This window comes from Natator depressus, chromosome 17 (genome assembly GCF_965152275.1).
Source record: "Natator depressus isolate rNatDep1 chromosome 17, rNatDep2.hap1, whole genome shotgun sequence".
NCBI lineage: Eukaryota > Metazoa > Chordata > Testudines > Cheloniidae > Natator > Natator depressus.
Window position 1 is genome coordinate 6,498,503 of NC_134250.1, and position 18,699 is coordinate 6,517,201.

General features: G+C 38.1%; 1 protein-coding gene across 9 annotated transcripts in view; it reads right to left on the reverse strand.

Annotated features, from left to right (window-relative positions):
• Positions 1–18,699, reverse strand: part of BCAS3 (BCAS3 microtubule associated cell migration factor) — a 489,647-nt gene that overhangs the window by 345,486 nt on the left and 125,462 nt on the right. For all 9 annotated transcript variants that reach the window (XM_074974373.1, XM_074974376.1, XM_074974372.1 and 6 more), the window contains one exon: positions 2,486–2,619. In XM_074974373.1, coding sequence (XP_074830474.1) covers positions 2,486–2,619 — 134 coding nt within the window. The remainder of the gene's footprint in view (positions 1–2,485; positions 2,620–18,699) is intronic.

The following is an 18,699-nucleotide window of genomic DNA, read 5'->3' on the forward strand; positions in this document are numbered from 1 at the left end:
AAGACTAGAGCACAGTAACACACAATGCTTTTCTCACCATAAAACTGAAATTACTATGTTACTCATAAAGCCAGAGTTAGAACATATACATTCAAATCATGTACATGTTTCAAATGATAGGATTGTCTTAGCAATCACAGGCGCCAGTGTGATATTGTTGCTGGACTGTTTTAATATCTAGGGAGCTGTAAAACCCACCAATACGCCTCTTGCTGGTTAGACTTTGACTACTTTACACCCACTCCAAGGGAAACACTCCCACGCTCTGAATTAAAATTAAAACAAGGAGAATTTTCAAACATTCCATTGATTCTGAAACATTTTAAATCAGCGTCTTAGCACATATGCTAATAAAGTACTCATAAGGATGTACCACACATGATTTACTGCTAAAAATGTGTGATATTTGTTTTACTACACTGCCCTTTAACAATAAAATTGTTGTCAGCTGACAATATCATTCTAATTCAGAGACCACAGAACATTTCTATTCACAATAATTGGATCCACACACTCGTCTTGCAAGCCGACTATAACATCTTATACAGTTCTTTGATGAATTCAGAACAAAAATACACAAAGAACTAAATACATTATAGGATGTACATGTAAATGTAAGGTATATGCCTTGGAGTTTGTTGTTTATACATCTAAAAAAGACTTTCAGTTGGGTTCTTCTAATTTTATTTTCTAAAAAAATTGCTTCCTTGAAACACTCCTTATAAAAACTTTTAGTTGTCATGCTTAGAGTCCATTTTTAGTTATAATATAAAAAGTATGCTTTGTACAGATGAACTAAACATAAGAAGGCTATGGAATCATAAAAATATAGGGATTGGAAGGGACCTCGAGTGGTATATATGGTGCTCTACATTTTCCAAAGTAACTAGTGATTTTCAATGTCCTGATTTTTGGGTGCCCAACCTGTGATACCTTAAAGAAACTTAATTTTTAGAGGGCAGATGCACAGCACTAAAAATCAGGACCCTTTACATTGTCTCAATTTGGGCACCTAAAAATTAAGGCAAAGGAATTTCTAGTCACCTTTAAAAATTAAGACCACTCTATCCTTTCTTCTCACTTTTCCCATTGGCTATATACTCCCATTGGAAGCAGTTACCTATCTCAGCAATTATAATTTTCCAGGACATGCGTAAAAAGAGTCTCAGCCACTACATAGATGATGCACACTCTTAACACTACGTTGTTTGGAATTCCATTCTCCAGGGTTTTTTAAATTTTCTGGGGACAGCTAGTACTGATAAACTAAACATATCAGGTACCTGAGTTAAGATTCCTAATTCAGCTAAAAGAAAAGGAGTACTTGTGGCACCTTAGAGACTAACACATTTATTTGAGCATAAGCTTTTGTGAGCTACAGCTCACTTCATCGGATGCTCACGAAAGCTTATGCTCAAATAAATTTGCTAGTCTCTAAGGTGCCACAAGTACTCCTTTTCTTTTTGCGGATACAGACTAACACGGCTGCTACTCTGAAACGTAATTCAGCTAATGGTACCAAAACTTTTGGATGAGTAAAACCTGATTGTAACGTGCATCTATAGCTATGGTACCATTAAATGCTTCCAGCCTCTACCAGGAGAGAAGGGAAGAGAAGTAAAAACCAAGAGTAAGCACAGAGTCAAGAAAAATAAAATTGTCTAAGTAACAATAACTGTGGTACTACTCTGATCCTAGCTTCCCGTGCAAGGGCCACAAAGGTATTGCCTGCAAGTCCATGCTGTGAGTGATGTCCATGTATTAGCAGGTGTGACATTTATTTCCTATTTGTGGTTGGGGGGGGGGTTAAACCCATTTGATTTTTAAAATAGTTTTTTCAATAGTTCACAGGGCTAGAAAGGTGGGGATCCCCTGAGAATAGTGCAGTGGTGCCTGTTGTCAAGGGCTCAGGCATAGTGTACTGCATGTACTAGAGTGATCCTAACCAGGAGTATCATTACAAGAGTGGCTGGGAAAAAAATTAAAATTAGGAAATGAAATAAACTTCATTAAGCTTTTTTAACATTTATTTTATTCTTAAGTTGTCTCATCCAAACCCATTCAGATTCACCTATCTTTACGCATGGCATTATGTCAAATCAGGAACACTGATGTTTTTCCCCCACAATTTCTCTTACATTTCTTGGGCCTTTCCCACCAAAACATAGCAAACCGACAGTTGCTTCAAAGGCATTAAACAAATGTTGAATATGCAACATGAGGAAAGGTTAAATGCAACCATTGCAATCTGGACTCTTTGGAGGTGATGGCATAACTGACCAAATCTGACACCACTTCACTGTACAGAGCAAAAATGTCTTATTGTCCAGGTTAAACTCTGTGCTCTTATCCCTTCTTGTGGCTATAACATAAGGAAGGCTCTTTCCTTGCTGAAACCAACATGAAACTCAAAAGAGCCAACATACATAAAATGTATAACGGGTTCTATCTGGAGATACGTCTTTAGTTAATATTTTTAACTTACTTTGGCTTCGGTCTCTCCCCTGTGAAGTGTATACAAATGATGTACAGCACTTTGTGATGACGACCAAGGATGTGTCAGTACTTGAAAAACATGGAAATCATGGCCTAGCGTGTCAGTAGTGACCAGTAGCATCCCTGAGAAAAGAAAAGAAAAAGCACAAGGGATTAATCACTGCAGAGAAAGAAGTTTAAGGATGGGGGTCTAAAATATCGATCACATCTTTCACTTTGTTTTCTGGACACACATACACACACACAAATGGTGTGAGAAAATTATTTCATTCTAAAGGGATTAATTTCATGCAAATGTTTTAATTAATTTCTAAGCAGAAGTTCATTAGAAATCAGACAACTGTAACATTGTTGAACTAAACTGTACAGTCAATTAACTATAAGTCAAGACACTCATGCTGAAAGTTAATACCTCCCATGATCACTATGAAGCGCCAAAGTTACTGCAAACTGCAGTTTACCTCCCTATAGCTCTCACTTGGACATGTAAACATTACTCTCAGCCAATATAATGAAGATTGATGTTTCCAACACAATTCCCTTCTTTCATGCAAGTGAAAACACTATTAAACATAAACTAAAGATAGCCCCTCCCAAAAATTATTCAAAGGGAGCCTCTATCTCATAAAGCTGTATCACAGAAACGGTCTGATTTATTGCATGAAAAGCTAACAAATAAGAGACTGAGTTTGCAAGTTAAATATTAAGTGTTACCTTAGCAGAAAACAGGCACTAATGTACGTTGCTGAAATTATTCAATTAGACTGAATATCAGTAGAATGATAGTAAGTTGTAAATACTATTTATTTTTTCCTCCCTCTACATGTCAGTCCATAATCCAGTTTTTGGACATTTACAACCACATATTTTAGGTCAGCTTGCCATGAGAGTGCAATTGTTTATACTAAAACTGAGAGCTTTTTGCTTATATAAAAGTGCTGCATTATGGCAGAACTTGAGAAGACTGTATAAGAAATACCTGACATTCATTCTCCTCTACAGTAAATCTGCATTATCTTGCTTATCAAAGTAATGTAATAAATTATCACTTACAGTGAGACTGAGGTTTAAAGAAGTTTAAAGTGGAAACCAGTTTACTTGAACAGTTTTTTAACAGATAGAATATCTTTAAAATTATTCAAAAGACACTTTAATGTATCTACAGAAAGAGGAATTTTACACATTTCATGGTGAGTGCATAACTGGAAAATGTGATGAATGATGTATTACAAAGGTGTTTGCAGCAACACCATAGTTAAGGTTGAGTTTTTCCACTTAAAGCAGAACTGAAATCTCTTACTATTTCAGTGATTAAATAGGAGTCTCCAAATTTAGCACAATTACTGTTCAAAAGGACAAGTGTATTACCTGTGATGAAATATTATTGACTTGCCCTGAGAAAATAATTTAAAATTCTTTATATAAATGTGGCCCCAAATTTCTCTCTCGCCCCCCTTCTCTCTGTAGCTAAACAGTCATATTCACAAGCTCAAAACCTCTCATATATACACACACATATCATCACACCACTGATACAGGCCACTTAAAAAATTTACTGTTAAACAGAAGAAATGTAATCGTACCTCAATTGAGAGGAAAGATGGCCCCCGTGATAAGGGAACTAACCTGGGATTAGGATGACTTGGGTTCAACTCCCTGCTCTACCACACGCTTCCTGCATGACTTCAAGTTACGCAAGTCCTCGGTTCTCCCTCTATAAAATGGGGATAATTCCCTACCTCACAGGTGTTGTGAGGCATTCAGATACCATGGTAATTCAGACTGTATAAGCATCTTAAATAAATAGAATTGCAGAGATCCAAAATGTGTCTGGCGGACAAAATACCTGTCAGTCTCTGCCTCGGTTTGTCCACTGTAACTGTTGGGCAGGGACAGAGAGGGAAACCACTCTCAGTGCATGCATCCAATCCCTCAAAAATCATACACAAATGCACAATCTTACCTTCAGCAAGATCTTATCCAACAGACACACTATCAACTGATTCTGAGTGTTGGAAATGAAAGAGTTTGTTGTGAAGCTGAGGAATCTATTGGCTATTCTCTTTGTAAGGTAAGGCATTTGAGTTTAGTCTTCATGTTAATATTGGCTTAACTGAAAATTTCCTTGGTTTGCAGAGATTAAGTTGATAGGAAATATAGTTAAAGTTGCTCAAATGCAACTTAGCTAGTCTTTCGTGTGGGGATAACACACAATTTACATTAACTCTATTCTGTACAAGCAGAAGACATATTTCCCTTTAGTGAAGTGTGAACCCCAATAATAAATACCATCTTCCATGGAGAAGATGTTATGATCTAGATATAAATAGTGTTCCCTGTGTTGGTAGGAGGCTGCCCTAACTAAATGAGCAGCAACATTACGAGATGTGATTCCACTCCAGACACATTCCCAACTCATCCATTTCATCCTCATCCATAACCATTTTACATTTAACAACAAACACTTTGTCCAAACCAGTGGCACAGCCATGGGCACTAGGATGCCTCTCCAATATGCCAACTTCTACATGCGTCGCCTCGAGAAAGAATTTCTGGAAGAATGCATCAATGATATGTTCATCCTCTAGACAGACCTAAGTTTAAAATGGAAATCAGTTTACTTGAACTGTTTTTAATAGACACATTAAAGTGCCTTTTAAATAACTTTAAAGATATTGGATCTACAGATTTCCACATGACTTCAACAACCACCATACATCCATCAAACTCTGTCTAAAACACTCCCACGCTAGCAATAATTTGTTGGATACCATAATTAGCTTCAATAATGAAAACCCAACAAATCGCTATATACATGAAACCCACAGATCACAACATTTACCTCCACAGATCCAGCAATCACCCCAGACACATCAAAAATATGTTATCTACAGCCAGGTACTCAGATACCACAGAAGTTACTCCAAAAAGAAAGTGTGGGAAACACACCTAAGCATGTTTAAAATTCCCTTCACTTTAACAAGGACACTCCACTAGAGAAATAGATTGCATCATGGAAAATGCCATGCAAATACATGCTTCAATACAGTAAAAAAACCCAAAACCCTCCAACTGCATTCCCCCTAGTTGTCACAAACCACCCCACACTAGAACCCAGATGGGGTCTCACCAAATAGTTACAACCCACATTTGATGAGGACTAAATCCTGAAAGAAATCTTTCCTGAACCCCCTGTTCTGGCCTTCAAACAACCCCCCTACATCATCAAGCTCATCATCAAAAACAAGCTTCCTACAAACCAGGACACACCAACTCAAAGCGGCACCAAATCCTGCCACAACTATGATGCAAAACCTGCCGACATATCTCCATGGCTATGATGATCAATACCCCTCACAAACACACCTTTTAAGATTCATGGGTCCTACAGATGCCTATCACATGTGGTGTCTCTCATCCAGTGCATCAAATACCCTAGCAACAACTATGTGGGTTTCAGAGTAACAGCCGTGTTAGTCTGTATTTGCAAAAAGAAAAGGAGTACTTGTGGCACCTTAGAGACTAACCAATTTATTTGAGCATAACCTTTCGTGAGCTACAGCTCACTTCATTGGATGCATTCTGTGGAAAGTTCAGAAGATCTTTTTATACACACAAACCATGGAAAAATGGGTGTTTACCACTACAAAAGGTTTTCTCTCCCCCCACCCCACTCTCCTGCTGGGTAAGAGGGGGGAAATAAGATACTGAAGAGAAAAGGTGTTTGAACTTCTTTTTCTACTTTATGGTCTTGTGATTTTTCTCTCAGATGTTGCAGGATGGTGACTGCAGTTATTGGAACCAGCCAATGAAGTAGCTTGGTCATAGAGCTTGCTGCCAGCTAGAGTCTCTCAGACAGTAGCAAACTGGCAGGCTAGCATAGCCAGTGACCAAAGTCTTCACTTCTTCCCCACGTGGGCGGCCTGTCCAAGGGAACTAAGGGAGACGCTTGCTTCAGAGGCTGGTGGTGGACCAAGAGAGTTTTGTCTTGACCCTTACTCCCACTTACATACTCTGCCTTACAACATCACCTTCATAGTCTGGGGGCCAGTTAGACGGTCCATACACTTTGGTTACAGTCATCACAGCCCAATCCTTGTCAAGATGGACAGGCTTTGGTCTGAGAGCTATATAAAAAGTCCTGCTCAGGATGACGATTGTCTTGAAAGATCACTGTTGCAACCTCATGCCATATGATCCCTCAGAATAGAAATTAGGAGTTGCAAGGTTGCCTCCAGCCTTCTATCTGGGGTAAATAGCCACAGGGTCCACTCTTGGTACCACTACCTGTTATAGGCTTAAGATAGCTCACAAAAATAGCCAACGGCCTAGTCTGCAACTTTGTCATGAGCTCATACATCCTCTTACATTTTCTCAATACAATGGAAATGAATTTAACTTAAATGAATTTAGCCCAGGATAGACTGTCATCCTTGCATTAAAGCAAGAAAATTGAGGAAGTCAATGTGTGTCCTCAACTGTGTATAAAATGATGATTTATAAATACTAACCTTTGACTTCAAGGCAAAGAACTGGTTTTACATGTTATCAATATAAATTCCATTTATAACAAAACAATTAAAGTTTATGCTGATCCAAAATTCTCATTTGGGCTAGTTCTCTCACAAAGGTCTAATCCTAATCTCTAATCCCTATCTGCCTGTAGAGGAATTCATCAGAAACTCATTTTAAAAATCATTGTAAAGGAATGTAGGGTGTGCTCTGAAGGTGTTATCTGTGCATTCTTTGAATGTTATGTGTAGTATTTGAATAAATTACACAGTGAAATGTGCTTTAATATCTGCAATTATAATCAGATCCATACGGTGTAATTAATTTTTTTCCCTACACTGTTTTTCTCCTTGCCTTAATTTTTTATGTACTTGCTGAAAGAGTAAAGAAGTGAAAGATAATACAGCATTTGTGGGAAGAAAGGAAAGGAGTTTGCTTTAAAATGGAAAGATGGAGGCTATCTGATTTGGCAGTTTGCTTATCTAATGTAGAATTCTGCTGTGTGTCACCGTATGGAGCAAATGCATATTATTAGGTGATACAAACCTTAGCTGTATCAGTAACTTTTTTCAGGAGGTGAAAAAATTACATTCATAATGCCGACATTTGCATTTGATATACAACTTAATGGTTGTCTAAACCCCAGTAATGTGCTGGTCTCAGGCACAATACCACAGACATGCTAGACCAAAGTACATTTTTATAAGACTATTAGTATTTTAAAATATCTTCCTTGCTGTTATTCAAACAATAAATCACTGAGGTTTGGAATGTTTGCTTTTTTTTTGGTGCGCACATGCACGTGTGTATGTGGTATTTTCCATCTCTCTTTACTTCGCAGCAAGGAGTTACAGTTTTCAATTACCACAGCTCTACTATTTAGTTTCTCACTCTAGTTCCCTGCAACAAAAGTACATTGTGCAATTCCATAACAGCATAGTGGAAATGATCCCAACAGAGAAACAGATTAACTTGAATCTTAATGATTACTTTCATTTTCAAATGCAGGCAATTTTAAATTCAGTTTTCTCTTTCAATAACCTTCTCAAAGACTGTGTTCAGATGGAAATATAGGTTAGCACTGTCATAAGTTAATTCCAAAAATGTATTCTCTTATGATGTATTTTGTATGAAGAATCACGGATGAAAAGTGAATAATTCTCCAGGATTTCCTGCTTGTTTTTCAAAATGGCATTAATCCCTGTTTAGCAGATAACATCTGAAACCAATTCAAATTCTTGCATACACATAACCCAGTGAGAATTTGTGTGTAAACCAGATATTACTTTATATGCATCTCATTGCAAACATTTTGATTTTCTTATCCACAACGTGAAGGAAGCAGCTAAATTAAATTAATGACTGTGTTTTACTGTGTGGTTTTTCAAATCCACAGAAAAGATTAAAAAATTCAGTTTAGAAGGAACTGATATCCTACACACACACACACACACAAAAAAGGTACTTTATCTTTGTTTTAGCTAACAGATACATTTGCTTTAATTTACAACTTCCTATTTTTCGTGCACACTCTTTGGGAAACAATAAACTTCTTTCAGGAAAAAGTTTAAAAAATACATACATAAAAGGAAAAACTGGTACAGATGTAGACTGTGGCTTAAGAGCTATTTATGCAGTATCAGAAGACTAAACCAGACTCTGGCCTGGCCATAAACTAAACCCACGCCCTAAATGAGGTGCCAAGCCACAAAAAGCATTTGCGTCAACTGGGAATACAAGGAAAAGAAGGACTTCTAATTATAGGGCCTGGAAGCGGAAGCCTAGAGTGATTAGGAGTTTAGGCGCTGCTGTATGTTTATCTGGGAGCTTCCTCTCTCTCTCACACAGCCTGGGTTTGATAGATGAGGGTTGGTCTAGAGGGTGGGATTGAAGTTGCTGATGGTACACAGAGTTCTCCAAAATCCAAGGAGATGAAGACTGAATATTAAGTCTTCTGTGGCCTTATAGGAACATAAGTCTTTTCAACTAGGCGTCAGCTGGTTAGCCCAAAAGACAAAATTAAAGAGCAGCAAATCTCAGTTGGGTACTTGCTATAAAAATCTAGGAAACCCGAGTAATTCAAGCATCTCCACCACATCCTATTTTTAACACCTATCTGATTGCATCGTTGTTTATTATGTTCATATAAATGAAATGAAAACAATTTAACTGTGGGTTAAGTTTCATGAGTAAACTCACTTGAAATAATGGCATCTTTGAATGTAACAGAAGTCTCCCCCCTTAAACAATGTCATTCTGTAATTATATATTGAAGATCGCAACCCACTCAAGGCCACCTGGAGCTGTTTTTAAAAATATTGAGGACCCAATTTTCAAGAAGTCAGGCACACAACTGAACAAATAAAATGTGCATTCTACAACAATTTAGCTATCTGCATGCACAAAAGGGCTCCTCCGAAACATAAGTGGCCATTTGTGCACACAATCATCTTAAGATGATGTGATCAATTGAACACACTTTTTGAATATGATCACAAATACCATACATCAAGTTGAAAATTTCACATAAGCCTGATTGTTTTTAATGGCAGAATTATTTTGCATTGGGTAGATTTTTAAAATTAAAGGACCAGATCCTCAGCTGCTACAAGTTAGCACAGAAGTCAATGGAGCTACATTGATTTACAGCGGCCGAGGATCTGGCCCATATTAATTTTACTCTTGAATCTACTCATCCCTCAATATTAGATACAGACATTATAAGTATAGAATTATTAACTACTTCACTAATGGGGGCCCAGTTTTGGCAACTGTAACTTGGCTGCTTCTATCCTAGTGCCCCTCAAAACCTACAATGAGAGCCACGTATCCATGCTTCAATGTAGGGCCAATGGATATGTGATCCATGGGTTGATGAATGTCTATGCCCTGACCCATCAACAGCCCCTATTCATAGATTCACTCTTCTTTAGATTATTCACACTCCTGGAATATGCAGTATGGGTGGTGTATGGGGCTGATACTAGCCAGAATACAAATCAAACATTAATGCTGTTTCTGAAGTCCATGTGTGTGTCCATACGTGGGGCATTTGCCATAGTTCTAGAATTTGGGCCTATAACCAAATTGGACCTATTAAGAAATCAGATCTGATTTTTTTATGTGAACCTATATTATCAAAACCCTTTAAAACATCAAAAGCTTATATGTAATCATGAGAGATCCACAGTTGAGGGCCCAGTAAATTTTAAATCTCGATCAGGATGGTTTTCTCTCTCCGAAACCGAAGAACACACATTAAGAACAGCTGAGCAAATGAGGGCAAGGGATCAAGGGAACTGACTGTTCCTTTAACCCTGTCCGTGGTTCCCCTCAATAAAGATCACAAAGCCCTGGTCACTACCCCTGAGGTAGCATTCTGGATTTTTGCTAATTACAGCCAACAATATGCAAAAAAAAAAAAAATGTATTGATGAAACATGTATATGATGTTATACTCCATATACTGGAACAACATCAAGATAAATGTTGGAGAGAGAGGGTGAAATCCTGGCCCAACTGAAGTCAATGTGAGTTCTGCCATTTACTTCAATGAAGCCAGGATTTCAGCTACTGTATATAGTTGTTCATTTCTTAGAGTCATGACTACTTTTATCCTATCCTCCCAGTATACATTTCCAATGAAAAATATCTGCTGTGCCTATGTCCCCTCTCTGATTTTACTAATTTTTAACAAATCTTAGAATTCATCAGCAAGCTCGTGCATTTCAAAACCGAGGCCAATTGCTTCCAATATGTACATAAATAGAAATGTATTTACACATATACACACAAATCTTTAAGGTTCTCAATGTTTTAATTAAGTACTTTTTTTTTAACCTTCTGCAAATTTCACAGATTTTTAAAAAATCAAAATTGCTTCTATCTTCTTGTAATAAGTGATTCGAGCACCATCCAGAAGAGAAACCACACATATATATTTGCATTGCTTGAAATATAATACATACATACACACACACACACACTCCAGTAGAAGAAAAGGCATGAAAATAAAATGTCTTTCAAATAATACAAGTATAGATCCAAGTGCGCTACATTTAAAATATTTAAAGAACAGAAAAACAAATAACCCTAATGCTTCCTTTTTTCTTAAGAGTAGGGATGCTAATTCCAATTTCTAGTTCATCAACAGGAGAGTACATGAATACTGACATTGTTTTATACCAAACACAAGGACTGAGAGCACACACTGAACAACATGGGACGGTATTGGGCCAGCCTCATGAAGGCCTTATGTCAAGCCAGAGTTTAAAAGCAATAGTGGAAAAACACCACAACTGGGATTTGGGCACAAACAGTTCTTACATTGAGTGCCACCGTCCGACAGCAGCAAAACATGTGTGATCACAACGGAGGGAAGTGGTTACACTTCCAGCAGTACAGTAAAATATGCTTATTTGGTATCTTGTTTTGGGTCAGAACATTGGTTGGGTAATAAGGCAGATTTTGCAGTGCATTTCCAAGCTTTACTCCACTACCCCCATCCCACAAATCTTCAGTCCATTCTGACTTGGATGAAGGTGTTGCAGAGATAGGCAATACATACACTTAGCCTTAGGTATTGGTAGCACTGGCCAATAAACTACGGTATGGAACTGGATAGCTTCTGATTTTGAAGATAAGTTCCTTAAGTGGGGAGTTCTGGGATGTGTTCCAGTCTGGCTTTGATAGTAGGTTCAACACTCAGGTGAAAAGGGAAACACGAAGCCAGATGGTTAAGAAGGTAAAGGATTGACGGAGTTAGTCTATTTGTAGTAATGCTTAGTATATTTCTGAAATTGGGGGGAGTGGTGAGGGGGGGGAAATCAAACATATCGAAGATCATATTCCTGGAGCCTCTTTTCAGATGTCTTACTTCCACCAAAATGACATGAAGTTGTACAGCATACAATTACAAGACTTCAGATGTTTCTTTTCTTCTATTCAAGAACCTCTTGAGACACTTTCAGCATTAAACCCAGAGGGAATGCAGACTGAATTGACTAATAAGTCTATTTTTAAGTAACATATCTATGTCATAGCTACTTGTGATGTGTTAATTCTTTAAAGAGCAATTAAATGAGCCTAGCATTTCCTCTTTTTAATTACAGTATCTCCTACAATCCCCACCAGACAAGTGCTAGGTGCAGTGTAATTCTTTTTATTACATGAAAAATCACTTACCTCCGGGGAGTCAAAGAGGGGGCGGGGGTTGGGAAATAAATGTATTCAAAGATGGGGGCGGTGTTCCAATTTCACAGTTACCTACTCCACGTCCTACATTCTCATTGGTGTCAAGCTGGTTAATCACCACGAACAGGCAATTAATTTGCCATCATTCAAACCACAGCTCCTGAGCCACAGCAGAGGAAACATTTTTTGGTTTTTTTAAGCCTTGTTGTTGACTACAACTTTGTTGTTGTTGTTAAAAAAAGAAGTTCCCCAGTTAACAGTTTCTCCTAATAAGTTAATCAAAAAGCACTGCTCGCAGCCCATATATCTCCTGAATTATTTCCCACCTCTAGCACCAACATGTACAGTAGATGCCAAAAGAAAAGGCACCTGCACAACTTTTTGCAAGTACTGTATACCGTATATCATAACATCAGGCTAATTTTAATCGGGTTGTCTTCAGAAACAACAACTAAAGCTGAAATACAAAGCCAGAGTAAAGAGCGGAAAAGCAAAGACTGTTCTAGTTTTAAACAATTAGGGATCAATCTCTGCTCGATAACAGGGCAACTAGGAGTTGAGATTCCGAGGTGAAGATTAATCATGCAAATTTGTGGAGGACGTTCCCCTTCATTATAAAAATCCAAACAACAAAAGTAGCTGGCTGCATTCATATTAGAGCTGACATAAGTTAGCACTTTTCATTTTAAAAGAGATGTCCAAACATTAGCTAATCAATTTGTTTAATAAAACTCAGGATTTTACACACTTGGCGGACAAAGGAAAAGAAAAAAAAAATCCCTCAGTTAATCTGTGAGGCATTATCAATGCTTCCCAACAATCAAACAAGGTATTTTTCTGCCCACTTGCTCTGATCAACGGGGGAAACTTCTGTCGAGAAATTCCAATTTAAACTTCTTTAACTATTAACCCAAGACCACCGTCACATTTCAATATACAGCATTTAAGTAACCAGAGGAATTTCAGGTCCGTTAGAGGTGCAGTCAGGCATTCAAAGGGGTACACAGTTTAATCTGTTTTACTACAGGCCCAACATTAATTTTCCTGTTATTAATGGATGGAAAAGCTCTTTCCTAGCCAAGGAGGGGTAATTATTTAAAATTTAGATGTGTTGCACTTCACAGCTCACAGCTGCTCAGCTGGCAGAAGTAACACCCTTGGAAAGCAGATCAATTATTTACTAAAGAGAGAAAACAGATATTTATAAAACATCAGCTTTTTAAAAAAAGTGAGTTGAGGGTTATGATTTTCATTTCCCATCTGAAAAAGTTTTTCTTAATGCCTATGATTGCATAATTAATAACACCTTTTTAAAGTGTAAGAATGAAATAACTTTGGAGTGTCATCTATTGGTTGGAGTAGTGGACTAGGAATCAGGACTCCGGGGTTCTATTCTTCTCTGCCACTGACTCACTGTGTGACCTTGAGCAAGTCTCAACCTCTCTTTATGTCAGTTTATCTGTAAAATTGGCATTTCACTCTCCTGCAAGTTCAAAGTTCCTTCAGCCCTCTCTCTCTTCCAATCAGCCCCTCTTTCAAACCCACTACAGACTTCCGCTCTCTTACCATATCAAATTTAATCTCACCCCTCAGTATAACTTTGATTTAATTTCCATCTACTCCTCCTGTTGCTCCCTATGATGCTGTAGCCCCTACACGTGGAACACGCTCCCACTTCCTGCTCACCAAGAACCCCTCTTTCTCCTCCTTCAAATCGATTTCTTCCATGACTAATAATCTTTCTGCATCTCTTACCTCGACTGTTGTCTTGTGTCCTGTCTTACACTATGTGCTAACGAGGGTTAGGAATGTGTCCCATTCTAACCTCGTAAAGTTGCTGTGAAAATTTATACTTTTATACACAATAATTATGAATACAGATGAATGCAAAAATATATATAATTCATAATTCAGTGCTAGTGGCAAGTTGAAACAGTGTTTACCTACTGCAACAATAATATTTAACTTCATGATCACATTTCCAACTCTTGGTTAAGCCTTTGTGTTGAAAATTCATTGTTAACTGTTGCTTCTGTTGCAGCCACCAAAATGGGTAAGTAGCCATTACAGAATCCTATAGCCAGCATGTATCCCTACAGTAGATGTACAAAGGCTGGAAGGAAAGACTTCTAGGGAAAAGCATCCCCCAACCTGCCCTCGAGGAAGAGATCATGAAGTGTTTGCAACAATATCGTTTTCAGAGACTGTAGGCCCCCAATTACTACTTTAATAAACCTGTGTTTAAGTGTCCCCTATAAAAAATTCCAGATATAGGATAATTTCCTCATCTTCCCTGGCTACCCATAGCCACCTGTTGGATTTTTTGTAGTGCAAATGTTAGCAAAGGGGACACCTTTCACTTTTAACCTATTCTTATCTCGAATGCTGCTTATGGATATGACTGTTTGAAAGTTGCTCATGATTAGCAATCAGCGCACACACAGACGTTGCCTTGCATGGTTTCAGCGGCATGAAACAAATGAAAGCCTCACTGTTCTCCAGTAGATTCTAGTCCACGGTATTCCCAAGCTTGCCAGCTCAGGAACTGTGGACAACAGCAAAAATCTTAAACTAGGATGCCCTGTGTGCTGTTGCAATAATATTGCCACACAGCAACGTACCATACTTCGATGGCTTTTTTTTTTAAAAAAAAAAACAAAAAACAAAAAAAAACAAAAAAAAACAAACTGACTCAGGTCCAGACTCTCGCCCAGATGCTGCGTGGATGTTCAAAAGAGAGAATGAGGGGGAAGGAATAAGGAGCTCCCCATCCTTCTTTCCTGGGCAGCAGCCAGGTAGAACTGCAATCTCTGTCCTCTCTGGAGTGCAGGGAATGCTCCATCTGTGCACCACAGGAGAACAGACATCACAAAAGGGGATGTGGCCAATTCTGTTCCTGGTGTGCAAACTACCACGGCTAGTGAAGAAGACACAGGACTGGGAGGAGGTTCTATTCCCAGCTTTGTCACTGTGTCTCTGTGTGACCTTGGGAAAGTCACCGAGGCCTAAGCTTCCAAAACTATCCATTAATTTTGAATGCCCACGTTGGGATTCCTACTGCAGGACATGATTTTCATAGAAATGTAGGGATGGAAGGGAAGAGAGCTCAAGAGTCCAGTCCCTCATGCTGAGCCAGGACAAAGTATACCTAAGACCATCCCTGACAGGTGTTTGTCTAACTTGTTCTTATTAACCTCCAAAGGCAGTGATTGCAAAATATCGCAGAGATGATGAGCACCAGTTGTTCCCACTAAAGACAACTAGAGCTGTAGATGTCTCAGCACCTCCTAAAATCAAGTTAGGCACCTAAAAACAGAGGCATCCAAAATTAGTGGACACTTTTTAAAAAGTAGGCTAACTTCTACAGGCCTCACTAAAGTGGGGATAATGATACATACCTTCCTTTGAAATGAACTTTGAGATCTATACATGAAAAGTGTTCTAATAATTAAGAAAACGTTTAGCTCACAAAGTGTTTCCTCTGTGTATAAATTAGAAGGGGCAAATTTGTGTATAAACAAATTAGGGAAAGCATTAGAGCGCTTTGGGTGGCTAAAATGCCTGATTAATATAATTTGCCCACATAGCAAAGGAGCAAGGCCTTGTCCATCAGGGTGAGCCAGCAATGCTTCTGCAGTGGTGGAATATTAGCCACACTTATTGGCAAAAAAGAATACACGAGTCAAAAGACATACACCTGCGTTGGTAGCCACAGTGGATAGCTGGCATTCCCTACTGTAGAGTCATCAGGAATGTTGCCAGCTTGCTTTAGTGGGGAAAAAAACCTCTCAGGTTTCTGTGACGGTCGTTGAGAGACAAGTGTCCCAGTAATCTGGGACCCACGCTGCCGACTGCCTGGAAAAGCGCTACTCCTGAGTTCAATATGGGGTGGGGGAATTTACTTTAGACATTGAAGTTATTCACCCTAAATCCCATTTACAATCCCGCTCCGTGAGTCTAATTGCCAGAAAAAGCAGCTGTATCACAATTTCTATAAACTACACCCTTTTCCTGCCTGCCCCACCCTCAACTCCACCCCAACCCTGACTAATAGAATTTACACCACGCACACACTTACAAATTAATTCCACCAGCAGCCTTCAGATGACTTTTCCACCTCTTTTACATGGTCAGATTCAACCTTCCCTTCTGTCAGCGTACACCAGGGCCCATAACAGCCAGAAAGCGCAAGGAGGAGCCAGTAAACCTAAAAAATAGGCAGTGCTGCGTGGGACAGGGTGTATCCATGGTCTGTGGTGTTTCTGTGCACTCCTGCAACCGCCTCCACCAGTGGGGCTCCGAAAGAATCTCCACCACAAACTAAAATTGGGCTTCTCCTATGGGAACCTCAAGGGAGAGCAAGTGGTGTAAAATGGACCGTATTTTGCCAGCCCAGGGGAGTCTAGCAGCCTATTGCATCTACTATAAGGGTGGGGGGTGGTGGGGAAACTTTGCACACCCAGATAAATGAACATACAAAATTCATTATTTGAATTTCATGGAATGAAGTCAGAGTAGGGACAACAAAATGAATGTAAATTACTTTAAAATCCTGTTCATGAGCTAGATGCCATTATGCATCTAAAACGTAGCCGACAGACTATATCTTGATATTGTGCATACATCCTGGGAAGACTTGCTAAAAAGCATGATGAATGCTTGTGATGATCAATAATTATGGCCTAAAGTAAATTTTGGTTTCAGAAAATGAAATATCTAAATTGACTTTAAAATATTTTCCCCAGGATACAAAAAGACAAAGCTATTGGCCCTGATCATACATTTTTTACCTAAAAACTTTAACATTAGGAAAAAAGCCTTGTAAGAGTCTCAGTGAACAAAGTTTAATATTTATTTTGTCTAGGCAGCCAACTAAAACTGAGGCCTGCAAAATTATATTACCATAAAATATTTTATTTCTAGTTAAAGAAGGCTTGGCTTTATCAAAATCTTCATTTACAAATGATATGTGAAGGGTCAGAGATTAACATTTCTCAACTGTCATTAACCCAAGGAGTGCAGTTTAGCTTTCCTAAAGAAAGTTGCAACCCAGAACGCTAAAAGACAGCTTTTGGTTTGGGCATTCTACCACAGCACTTTAAGCAAACTCTAAAACAGAGCTAGTCCAAAGGGAAACATTCATTTTTGTGCTTCAAAATTCTTAAAAATCCTAATTTAAGATTCTAAAATGTACCAATAAAGATTAACAGAAGCCATAATCTGTTTTCATCAGCTGCTGTGTGCAACAGAGAATAAAAACATTTTCCTACTGAGAAATATGTTTCCCCTTTCCAAATGACAATTTTCTAATGAACTCCATTCCACGTCAGGAGTGCTTTCTACAAAAACCAGATATTGCTATGTACACTGTAGTTTCACATTCAAAAAATAAATACACAGAAGGGGAGGACAAGTTTATTGGTTATATCCAGGCCTATTAATACCATTTACCTTAACAAGAAGATGACCAGCTGTTAAAGATACAAAGGATGATACAACTGCTTCCTGTCACATTTAACAGCCCAGTGTCATTTACAGTATAAATAGTGGGCAACAAATGAAAGAACATCCTTCAACTTATGTTACTATTATCTATAGAAACACTTAATTGATACGATTTTCAACCTCCAAACACGATTCTTGTTTTCATCCACCCAAAAAATACTAAGAGATTTAATTAAAATATATGGGTTCCTCCTTTGAATTAAAAATTAATATGACCCTTTCAGCAGCACTGTTTATAAAATGTAATAGGATTATTGCTAAAAATGCTTCCATCCATCTACAATGGAGAGAAAAATTAGCTAATTTCTCACAAACATTAGCTGACATAATTTAAAAATCTATTTTATTTATAATTTAGATCTGTCTGGATTGGGATTTCAAAACATTTCTCTTATGTTTGTCTCAGGAACTGAATTGCACACAGCTTTATAAAACTTGCCGAGCCGTGGATTACAATTTATTTACCAATTAATATACAGCTTTAGCACAAGCAAAAATTTGCTTTTAAAATGTGGTAAATTGAAGGTGTACTAAAATAATAAGATGGTCTAATACTTTAATATTACTCTTAAAAGCACAATTTCTGAATTCTAAATAAACATGCATAATTTACTTCCAAGTTGGTTTTAATTATCATAGTTCATAAAAGGCCTTTGTACTTAAAAGCTGTCAGAATGAACCGAGGAATTTTGTAGCGTTTAACATGCTAAAATCCATAAGGAATCTTCCCTTTGTGGCCCCCTCAAAATTCCTTTAAGCATGCCCAGTTCATTAATGGAACTGAAAAGTACAGATTCCATGATGCTTATCAGTTGCGTGATTTACAGGCATTATACTTTGAAAAGTCTCACCAATCGTGACTCTGTTTAAAGCCTGAAGGGACTACCTCACACCACCCATATCGAGTCTTGTCCAGATCACAGTACTAAGCCATCATGCTCCTTGCCAACATCATAAATACTGCCATTAAAATATTTGTTTTAATTCCGACCT